Source organism: Eucyclogobius newberryi, unplaced genomic scaffold (genome assembly GCF_026437365.1).
Source record: "Eucyclogobius newberryi isolate DKJ021-1_F unplaced genomic scaffold, fEucNew1.0.hap1 SCAF_3, whole genome shotgun sequence".
Lineage (NCBI taxonomy): Eukaryota > Metazoa > Chordata > Actinopteri > Gobiiformes > Gobiidae > Eucyclogobius > Eucyclogobius newberryi.
The window spans coordinates 28,284,359-28,295,568 of NW_027315945.1; the positions used below are offsets into that span (position 1 = coordinate 28,284,359).

An 11,210-nucleotide genomic window follows, 5' to 3' on the forward strand; every position below is an offset into this window, starting at 1 on the left:
TGAATCAATAGAAATACAACTCATAATAGTTAATTTTACATAATAAGCCCCCTCTGTGTGCAGTAAATACATCGATAAATAATACCTTAAAACGTGTTGCATATTCTGTACTTTCCTTGTATTTGTCATAAAACTTTGTAGAATAAACTGTCTAAAATAGAAATGTAAAAAATAACCTTTATCCACAATGAAAGAGATTTTATTAAGCAGATAGTGAGGGTGCAACACACAAAAGCAGCAATACTAAACAGGAGAGACGTCTTAGGCTTTTTGCCGGAAGAGTTCTCACATGGTCAGCTCCTGTAAACAAAGAGGAACCTCAGTTATTACCTAGTGCCACCTACTGGGGATCAAATGTACTGCACCAAAGCAAAGGTTACTGCAGGATTTTCATTTGTTTCTCTCTCTCTCTCTCTCTGTCTCTTTCGCTCTTTCTTTCTTTCTTTCTCTCTCTCTCTCATGATTCACTACAGTCTGACATTTGCCCTTGCTCTGCCCTTTAGCCTTGACAATAGCGTTTGTTCTTAAAGAGTGGCCATTTTGGATTTTCACTCAATGATTAATGTACAAACCAACATAAAAAAACAATTGTGTGTATATGACATTTCAACATAAAATCACAATTAGTACTGCAACATGTAGCAAAACTCTGAGCTTTAGCTTTAGATAGTATTAGTTGTGTAGTTCCCAAACTCCTGTGCAGTTCTAGTATCTGGTTAAGTTATAGTACATTTTATGCACATTTGTGTCCTCTTTTAGGTCATCACTCATCTAAAGGTACTGTAAAAATATGTGGTCCTATTTTTTACCTGATTTAGCCCTATTTCAGCCCTTAAGTCGTCCTATTATAGACCTGGTTTAGATCTGGTGGTAGTCAGACAGTCATAATGTGTTCTAAAGGTGGTACTTGTGGAGAAACCGGCACGTTAGATATGTTACAAGTGTCACATTCGTTTGGTTGTGTAGTGTTAATCTTATGCCCTGCGTCTCTCACTCTCACTTCTGCTCACCATGATGGCATTCACGATGTCGTTCTTGTTGTGTTTGAGCGCACGGACGGCTTTGGCTCGAGAGACGTTGGCCTGAGCCATGACCAGCTCGATGTCCCTGTGCTCCAGCCCGCCCTCGTCCACCTGCGCAACACAAAACACACAGTACAACAACACTGCAGCGGGACATTCAAATCAAACTAAAGAATCTGTGACAGCGTGAGATCTTATGAGCCTGATACTGTACAGTACATCACCACAGTAAAAGTCACTTTGTCCCAGGTTTAGTACCGGATTCATTCACAGATTTGTCAAAATGTTGTTTTTACAACACTTACAAGTTGTTGTATTCTTATTACTCAACTCTATTTTATATCTGATTGTATATTTTCATTCATTATTCTAGTTTTTGTAATAATCCTGATTTTTGCAGATTTCATTCCACTGTTGTTAGTTAAAATTGTGCATAAATATGGCATGTTTAATAGGAGCAGGGTAACATAATATGATGTTGTGGCGTGCTTGGATAATTAGTACACATGTTTTAACATAATTGCATTCTACAACAAATCAACAACAGAAACAATCATAATTTTCTTAAATAGTAATTTAATACCCAGACATTTTGTGTTACTAATTTAAATATTTGTTTTATTATTGTTATCTTTTTAATTGGAAATGTACATCTTTTAAAATGCATCATTCTACATTAGTAAATGAAGAGATGGTCAAACCACTTCTACATTTTAGAGGTAACAATTTGATTTAAACAGATGTAGAAAAAACGTACCTCTTCTTCCTCTTCGTCATCACTCTCCTCTTTTATGCTGAGTCTGGGAGGGAGGGGCGGGGCCAGTGGAGTGGACGTGACGGGAACTTTGAACTTCTCTGCGGCAGCTTTGTGGGCTTGTTGAGACAGGTCCTCAATCTGATGGAACAAAACTGTGTTACTGTTTGTAGAAAAGGGCAAATATGGGGTAGAGAGGCTAATGTGAACTTACCTTAGCTTCTCCAAACACAATATAGATGTCAGAGGCAGGACTTTTGAAAACATCTGGTCGACTGATGACAAACAGAATACTTTTGGACTTCCTGATGGTGATCCTCGTCACACCGTGCACCGGCTTCAAACCCAGCTTAGACATGGCCTGAGGTGAAGCAGAAGAAGCAAAAGTTAATTGGTAAAAACACAAAGGAAATGTGATAGTGCGAGATAGTTTGAGCTGCGGACCTTGCGAGCCTTCTTCTCACTGCGGCTTTGTTTGGGTCGATTCAGCCCGTCGCTCACAGACGAGAAAGACTGAAAGTGGTCAAAATGTTAATTGCGTTGTTAGAATTGCAAAACTTTCCAATTGAAATAAAGTCAACAGAATGTATTGGCAAAGACTATGACAAAAATCTAATGTGTGACAGTTTTGCCAGAAGACTCACATGGTGCTCTGGCCTCAGCGGCTCGGCGTCCTCCAGCTCTGGAACTGACTCCTCGCTCTCGGACTCATTACAGGACGTCAGGCCTTCACAGTAAGAACAAACGTTTAAATTACAATATGCTCGTAAACATTGACATATAGCATTGTATTAAGAGTACAGGGGTCAATATTATAAGTCTATTGATGAAAGAAATAGACATTCACACGAAAGAGAATTCCCAAATGTTAAAAATGAATGACACATTAGTTTTGTTAATTGTGGTTGCTGAAATTGAACACAATTTTACTATTTGTTATAGTTTCTAGAGGACAGTCCAATTGATTACAGATATACTAAACATAATGGAGAGAATCATTGTTTTTGTAAGCGATATCCAAACAAAAAATATGAAACAAATTTAACCATTATTTGTTGCTGAACTTTCCATAGTTAAAAAATTGCACTACTTTTTGAAACTATTGTAATATACATAACTTCACCTTGTTTCCGCTGACACTTTTTGTTTCTTGTGGCTAGAGAATATAATTACAGATATTTACCATAAATCCGTTTTTTTTTTTTTTAAATCTGCATTATCTCATTCCGCCCTGCCCTTCAGTCATCAATCTTTTGATTTCAGAATTAAAAAAAAAATGCTATAAACAATTCCAAACAAGTTCTATCCTGGTCAGAAGCTCTCAAAATGGTGCCTGAGTATAAAAGAACACTGAACCCCATGATTAGCCCTGTTACATTGTGAAAACATCCCATGAAAGAACTCACAGTTGCTTTTCAGAACCAGCTCACACGGGTCTGAGTTTCTGTAGCTATGATTGACGGGACATGCTCCATGTCGGTCCATCATTGAACTGTATGGCTGGATCGCCTGATGACTTGAGTCTTTATGCACAGGTTTATTTCTCACATTTCCTTTGGGCTGCGGTCTATGAAGAGGCAGTCTGCTATCATCTTCACTGTCTGTGTCCTCCTCGGCCAGACCAGAGTCTAAAACAAACAACATGGATCAGATTCACTCAAATCATCGAAAAACGATCATATTTTTTTCATACTCACCAATGAATCTGACTTGCTCTTGCTTGATTTCTTCTTGAGGTTCCATGTTTGTTGCCATAGCAGTGGGGTGAGCTGTGAACGGGGCGTTGCTATGTAGATTTGAGTCCACTGATGACTCCTGTGTCGGTTGTGAAAGGTTTAGTGGCGATATTGCGGGTAATGGCACGGAGACTTTTCTTTCCTGGTAACCGCGGATCGCAGGGTTTTGAGAGGAGGTAGTGCATGCCTCTAAAATGAAGGGTTGTGATTCTTGGATTGGTGTAGGGAGATTGTCTTCTGGTTTAGCTGATGTTGACAATGTGGAGTTTGAGCTAGATGAGCAATGGCTAGTATCTACTTTCTTGTTATCGATGTCAAGCGTGTTACCCATTAGACTCGACGGTAACATCTGGTTGTCAAGTTGCTCCCGTTTTTGACTAGAGGTTGGCTTACAGTTATTGTGCAAAGACCCTTTCTCCGCCATACCTTCCAGATTCTGATAATTATTGTCGGAACACACTTTCATGAACTTTGTTTCTTCGCTCACCTCAGGACTTTTGTCAGCCCCGTTATTTTTATGAGACGCTTTGCTCTTCTGCTTTCCCCTCCTCCTGTTTTTACCAGGCTTGTTCTGACTCTCAGGACTATTCTGTAGCCGATTGATTTCTTTATCATTTTTTGTAGTTTCTTCTCCTTCTTCCTTAAGATTTCCATTGTCAGTCTTTGTTTTTTGGTGTTCACCCTGGGCTTCCATACAGAGGTTCTTCTCAGTTTCTCCCGGAGATTCACAGCTATCCATCTTACTTTGCTGTGCGGACCTACATTCAACAGATTTACACTTTGGGGTGAATGAACCAAACGATCCTTGAAGCCAAGACATGGCTGTATTTGGCTGAGGGATTGGGATATTTTGACATCTCAATTTTGCCTGTACGCATGCGCTTTGGCTTTGAGTGACTACTTTCTTTTCCGGACTTGAATGTGGGTTTTCTTCAAGAGGTATATTGGAAACAGACTCTCTTAAATTAACACTTTGGGTTCTAGCCTCTTCTGACAAAGCATTCAGACCTCTACACATAGACCCCTGCAGTGGTTGGAAGTCATTTATATTCTGAAAATCTTGCCAAGAAAATATATTTTCAATATTTACATTCCTCAACTCTTCTTGTGTTTCAAAGCCACCAGCTGTTTCGTCGTCTAGCTCTGATATTCTCCCGCTTGACTTTGTGGATCCAAGGTTGAACTGGGTTACCGATCCGTCATCAGCTATTTTGTCCCTTTTTTGAATATGTCCATTGTTGTCATTGTCATCCAAAACAGAATCAAAAACATTGTAGTTTCTTTGCCCCGCAGGATTGCTTGAATCTCCACAGAGTTGTTTGCCTTTACCACACAAGCTCATCCCAAAAGAGTGCCCTGTTGCCCAGATATTGTACCCATCCCCTGAACTAAGTTGTAAGCTTATTTTCTCATCGCACCATGTTCCGGCTCGACCAATGTCGGTTTCTGAATTTTCTCTTTTTGGTGAGATTGCCAAGGGTGATGAGCACCCAACAGCTCCTAATATCCCCTCATCCGTCATCAACAAAGTATTCTCCCTCAGATTCTCTTGGGTAGAATCCTTAGACTTATGTTCAGGGGTTATGGAAGGGGTCACAACCTCTTGAGTTATAGCTACAGGGATGTTGCTTGGGTTGGTACTAGTTTCTTTCGGATTGGATAGAAGCAACGGTCCTTTATTTAAATCGTTGGTGGCGGCAGATGTCAGGGACTCTTCGTAAGTGTTGACATACTTCTGACCAGCAAAGGATTTCGACAACGACAGCCTCCCTGCTTCCACAACTCTCTCTTTCTGATATTGACGAGGCTTGATTAGTAACTTATAAGAATCTCTTTCTGGTTCATCTGCACTTTCTTCCAAAATAGTGTCACTTGATTGTACAAATACAGCTTGAGGGCTGGAGTCATCCTCTTCAACCTTGGCCTCAGTTGTCGAAGCTGAGTTTTGTGATTTGCCAAACATCTCTGTGCGTTTTGCAGAAGTAGCACCAAGAGGCATAAAGGTTTGCGTCACAATGCTTGTAGTGTATGTATTAGTGGTGTTCGAAAGAAAAGATTGTTTTGATAATCTAGAGATATCAATTTCTGCTTTAATTACACTTTCACTTTGGGGAGAAGAGTTCTCCGTTTCGCTAGAGGGAATGTACAAATCCTCAACACCTAAAGCATCATCTGAACCTATGTCGCTTTGCATTGATGTTTCAGTAACCTGATCTTGTTCAGCTTGCGTCGCTTTTGATATATTTAAAGTTTTATCCTCTTCTACGTTGATTTCAGAGTTTGAGTTTTCTGAAACGTTAGCGGGATCAGACTGGCTCTGACTCCCTGCTTCTGGATGACATTGGCCAGCTGCAGTTTCAACAACTTCTGGGTCCATTGTTGCAGGATTCGGGTCTCCTTCTTCAGGTGCTGTTGGTTCCTGTATCTGTGCATGTTGCTCCGTACTATGCAGACGCTCATCCTCGTCTCCATTAAAAGAGGCAGAATCCAATGAGTCATCCGTATCGTCTTGGTAACAGAAGGATTCGTCCAAGCCTTCGTTGATAGATGTTTCAGAGAGCGAGTGGAGAAAGGAGCTGTCCTCATCTGTTGGATAAGCATGTTCTTTGCTGTCTGAGTCATCGTCATCATCATCGTCATCCTTGTCCTCCTCATCATCATCAACGTCGCCCTGAACTTTCTCCTCAACCACTTCCACCTCTACTTTTACTTCGTGGTTCACTTCCTGATTCCCTTCCTGATTCCCTTCCTGATTCACTTCCTGATTCACTTCCTGAGTTGCTTCCTCATTGAGCTCCTCGTCAAGACAATCGTTACTTTCAATACCATAGTCTTCATCATCTTCGTCATCTTCATCCACATCAGCCTCCTCCTCTCCAGCTCCATAGGCGTCATTACTCTCGTTGAGGTCCTCCACTTCTTCCTCGGTGGGGAAAAGCATTATCTCCATGGAATCCGCCCTGAAGATGAGATTGGTGTGTGGCGGGAACCCAAGAAGGGAAGCGGGTATCATTTCTTCATCACCCAGGATATGGTTGCTGCCAGCCATATGGGAAAACATGGAAAAACCAGAGTTAAGTCTTTCGAAGGCGTCCAGTGAGATGGTTGGCGAGTCGGGGCTAAGGTTGGTTGACGTTATGGTATCAGGAGTCAAGGCAGAAGAAGCTAAATCATGGTCTTTGTGTCCATACATTTCCTCTGACGTACAGGCTTCTAGTTGGAGTTTTAAACCTAAGGACCTTGAGTACTCCGCTGACCCCATCCTGGTTACCTCAACTTCAGACTCCACCCCATCCTCTTGGGAGTCACTGCTGCGACTGCTACTGCTTCGAAGAGGGGAAATATCTTCAGTCACCCAACTTGGACGACAACTTTCTCTTGAAACCTTGATGTCCTCCTCGGTGTGACCTTCTTCCTCCTCCAAAATTGCCGTCCCTGTTATATCTGAAAGAAAGGCATTCTCCTCGGATCTGCAAAGGAAGAAATCTCCAACTCTGCTTTCTCTTTCTGGTGTACAGCGAACCTTATCCTCGCCATCTTCATCTCCTATTTCTGATAAGGATCCGACAAAGCAAGCTGGTGCCTCTTGCGTTTCTTCGGTGAGGAGGGGATTGGGTGAGGGCGAAGTTGAGGAGGTGTAAGATGACGCCCGGCTATCTCCTTCCGCGGTCATATAAGACCCAGAGGAAGAGGTGAGAGGGGAACATAGGTCCTCACTATCTGAGGGCGAACCAGGGGAGAGCGGGTATGAAGGAGACCCTGGGTAAGAGTGATGTTTGAGGTGGGAGGAGCGCATTTTGATCGGGGTCGATGGAGCGGTGTAGTACAAGTCGGGGTCACGAGAGGAGGGCACGCCCACTCTTAAAGGATCCACCGCAAAAATGGGTTCGGAGAAAGATAAAGTAACCGGGCAAACAAGCTCAGAGAAATTTAGTGAAGGCACTTCGTCTGAAGAGTGGGCCTGTTCTCCCAAAGCGTCATCTGGGGTAGAGTTGTCAGGGTACGATGAGGGCGCAGGGAGCAGAGGGGTGAGAAAAGGGGACGGAAAAGTTGTAGGAGGCTGCAGATCACTGAATTTTTGATGTGACTGGCTTTGGCTTTCAGTTTTGTTTGTCTCCAAGTACGTTTCTGTTTCATGTGAACGATTTCTCGGAACAGCCTTGTGATGGGCTGCATTTTGAGATTCCTCTTTTTTCTTCTCTGTGTTTCTAATCAGCGACTCCTGACCCATCACTACCCTTGTGTCCATGTTTTGTGGTTCTTGGTAGTCGCTTTCAACTTCTGAACCGGTCAGGACCTAAAAACAAGACATTATTCATACAAAACATCAGAGCGTAAGAAAACATTCGTACAAAATACTTCAAGAAAATAAAATGTTGTTGCTTTTGTAGGTAAGGGCTAATTTTAGAGTTATTGTATCTGCTACTAGACAGACCAAAGCTTAGACATTATGAGAACATTTCCTATTGAAATTAACCTCTACTATAGTTTAAATCACACACCTTGATCCTCTCCATCTTAACTTGAACATGGCGCCCACATGGTCCATGGCCTCCCAACTTCCCGGAGAGTCTAGGGACGGGGCGTCGGTCTGAACCCTCAGGCTGTGGGCGGGTCTTCTCGGAGGACCTACGACTCACATTAACTAATCTGGGGCCAAAAGGAGAGGTGTATGCTGACAGTAGCTTTTGAGGAGTACTTGGGGACGGACTTGATCCAGTGTCACTTGGAGAGGATCCACTGTCGCTGGGTGTAGAGTCTGCCGACGGGTGTCTAGTTAGGTCTGGGAAAGGAGAAGACACAGTAATCATTTTCTTGAACAAATACAAGCACGTCTATGCGCTAATTTTGTTCTCTATACTTAAGTCATTACAATGCCTTTTTCCAAATACACTGATGAGCTGCAATATTATGACCACCTGCCTTTTATTTGGAAAGGAAATGTGTTTACGGTGGGTAATTGTTAACACATAGCATTTATAGATTAGTTTGAACATTGTATAATTGCAGGAGGAAAAAAATCAGACTTAATGGTGGAAATTTAAGGGATTTGTACGCAACTTCAAATAAATCAGACTTAATCCCCGGCTGGATCCCCGGTTTAATATGACATCACACAGTAATTTATATGTACTGGTACTTATCTAATTACTTTACAATCAATGTTTGTTTATTGCAGTATGTAGATAACTGTGCCACCCTTTAATAGTACACTGTGTACTTTTTAACGCTTCTTGTAAGGATTTTACTACTTGACTCTATAGAAATGTTACTAACTGCTTTCCTAGGAATGTTCCACAGTATGGCATTAAACGTATCAATCTTCCATTTATGATATTATATGTTATTATTGCTCAAAAACATGCATGCATTCGTGCATTGTTACTGAGAGATGGTTTGCTTCTCTCAAATCTGACGTGTAACTTTGCCAGGTCAGATTTCCCCCACTTATCTCCATAGAGATAGTACGATTTAATGCCATTCTGTGGAACATTCTTGACCCAGCAAATCTCCATAGAGACAAGTGTACGCTCCACCAGAAATATGTCAAAATGTGAGAGGATTTGCAATAAAACAGTGCAACTTACAAATCAGATTTAGTCCCCAGGGGGATTCTTAATGTTATGTTTTGTATATGTTGTCATGCTTGAACCAATTTATATACTACACACAGCACTGTATATCTGCTTTACAATCAATATTCTGTTCACTGCAGTCGGCAGATAACAGAGCCTCCCTTTAAGTGTGCCATTGCTTCTATTTGACCTCAGTTCAAATAGTTATTGGCTTCTATCACACAAGCAGTGCAAGCATCAAGTGCACATACTTCCTGTTTCCCTGGAGCTAAGGATCACTTAATAATTGACTTTTTTCCTAAGCTGCCATTCTTCAGAAGCAAAATGCTCCACCCTTTTCTGCTTTTGCTCTTTAATGCGTATTGACCGTAGACCGAGACAGAGCTTGTTGTTTTTCAGGATTGTCTGCATTTTCTCTGGGGAAAGGCAGTCAAATCAGACTCTCTGTTGACTGGAATAAAGAGCAGGATACAGAAAATCGGACAGGCCGAAGCTGCGTCACTAAATCTGCAACTCCAGCCTGAAGGGAAAACAAGGGGAAAACGGCAACAACAGTGGTTTGAATGATTTACTCCTGACAAACCGGACAGTACAAGAAAAGCTTTCCATCGTTTTAGTTTTGTATTTGAATGTGTTTATCAAGTACATTGCATACAAAAACATTGACCTACACAAGGGAGAAAATATGTTTGTGCCAAGTTACCAATGTCCACCTGCAGTTCTTGCCCAGAATTGGTCTGCCACTGGGTAGTTTCCACAATTCTACCAATTTTTAATGACAAATAAGTAGATACTTATTTGTCATTAATAATGTGTAGAGGCAGTCTAGTCATTATATTCCACAGTACAAATGATGTCATGACAAGGCAGTTGTCTAGAATAACAGCAGCTCTTTTTCAGTCTATGTGCGTACAATGCACTGCCAAGCTGCTGTGTCATGTTCGGAGAAGGGAGCAAGGGATTGAGGGGGAGGAGGAGGAAAGAGGTCTCTGAACACTGCCCAAGCCGCCTGTGAATCTGTTCTATAGAGATTAGGTTAGGGATGGGGCACAAACACAGCAGGACTAGTTCTAGGCAGAGTATTTGTGAACAAAGCAATTAAAGGACGATGCAGGCAGAGAGTTCAGGACAGGGGTGGAGACTAATTTTAGGAGTGACAGGATCTGCAGTTTGGTGAAGAGGCTGCTGCTGCTGCTGCTGCTGCTGAATCATGGCGTATGTACAGTAGAAGTCAACACAGGGAAAACATGCTTTAATGCATTAAAACAAGAGTCGTCATCCAAATTGTCCAAAGTCCTACCTGGTCCAGGGAGTTCTGCGTCCTCGGCTCCCAGCTCGAGGTGCTTGTCAGTGGGGCCGGATCTGCGGATGCTCTCCCCGGGCATGCTTCACTCTCTGGCTCAGTGTGGCTCTGACGCACCAATAAAACATACAGCCGCGCAGTCAGTGAGTGAAAGTGGAAGAAGAGGAGGAGGAGGAGAGATGGATCAGAGCGTGTGACGGTCAATGATGAGTTTGGTGGAAAAGACCAACAACAGCAGCAGCAGAGAGGAGCAGAGGCAGGCGATGCTGTGGTGCTGCAGTTGTGATGCTGAGTCCATTTGAGTAAGAGAGAGCGGGGTTGAGCCGCAGTGTACTCTTCCCTATGCCCAACTGCTGCCCCCTCCTTCCTCTCCTCCCTTCTCTCCTCTCTCCCTCCCTCATCTTCATTCTCCCTCTCTCTCCACCAGGATACAACTGGATCTTGAGAGATGATGTCAGCAGATTTCAACTGCCCTCCTCTCAATACTGCCCTCAACCTTGAAGGAAAGTACCAGTACTGCAATAACAAGACAAAAGTGAGACATATAAGCAAAGTAAACGCACAGAGAAAGGAAAATGAATATTATATAAAAAGGTGCACTATTTGGCATTAGGCCTGTCTTTCATTTATTCATTTACATGCGCTTTTAATACCAAAACAACCTTAAAAACATACATTCTTACTCTGAGTGGGGTTGCCTCGCTACAGATACGAGCTGTAACTTGGCCTGGTGGTCCATGGACATTGATACGGTTAATGTCATACTGTGGAACATTCCAGGCAAAGCCAGAACATAATGGAAACATGGAAGCAGGTGGA

The 11,210-nt window shown here is 42.4% G+C and overlaps 1 protein-coding gene across 1 annotated transcript; it reads right to left on the reverse strand.

Annotated features, from left to right (window-relative positions):
• Window positions 1-177: 177 nt before the first annotated feature.
• Window positions 178-10,775, reverse strand: nacad (NAC alpha domain containing). The gene is made up of 10 exons (XM_072461315.1): window positions 10,389-10,775; window positions 8,015-8,295; window positions 3,474-7,809; window positions 3,183-3,404; window positions 2,421-2,503; window positions 2,221-2,289; window positions 1,991-2,137; window positions 1,780-1,917; window positions 1,011-1,133; window positions 178-300 (listed from the first exon to the last, which is right to left on the reverse strand). Exons 1-10 carry the CDS (start codon window positions 10,471-10,473, stop codon window positions 286-288), a joined length of 5,499 nt encoding a protein of 1,832 aa, XP_072317416.1. The 5' UTR covers window positions 10,474-10,775; the 3' UTR covers window positions 178-285.
• Between the last annotated feature and the right edge of the window lie 435 nt (window positions 10,776-11,210).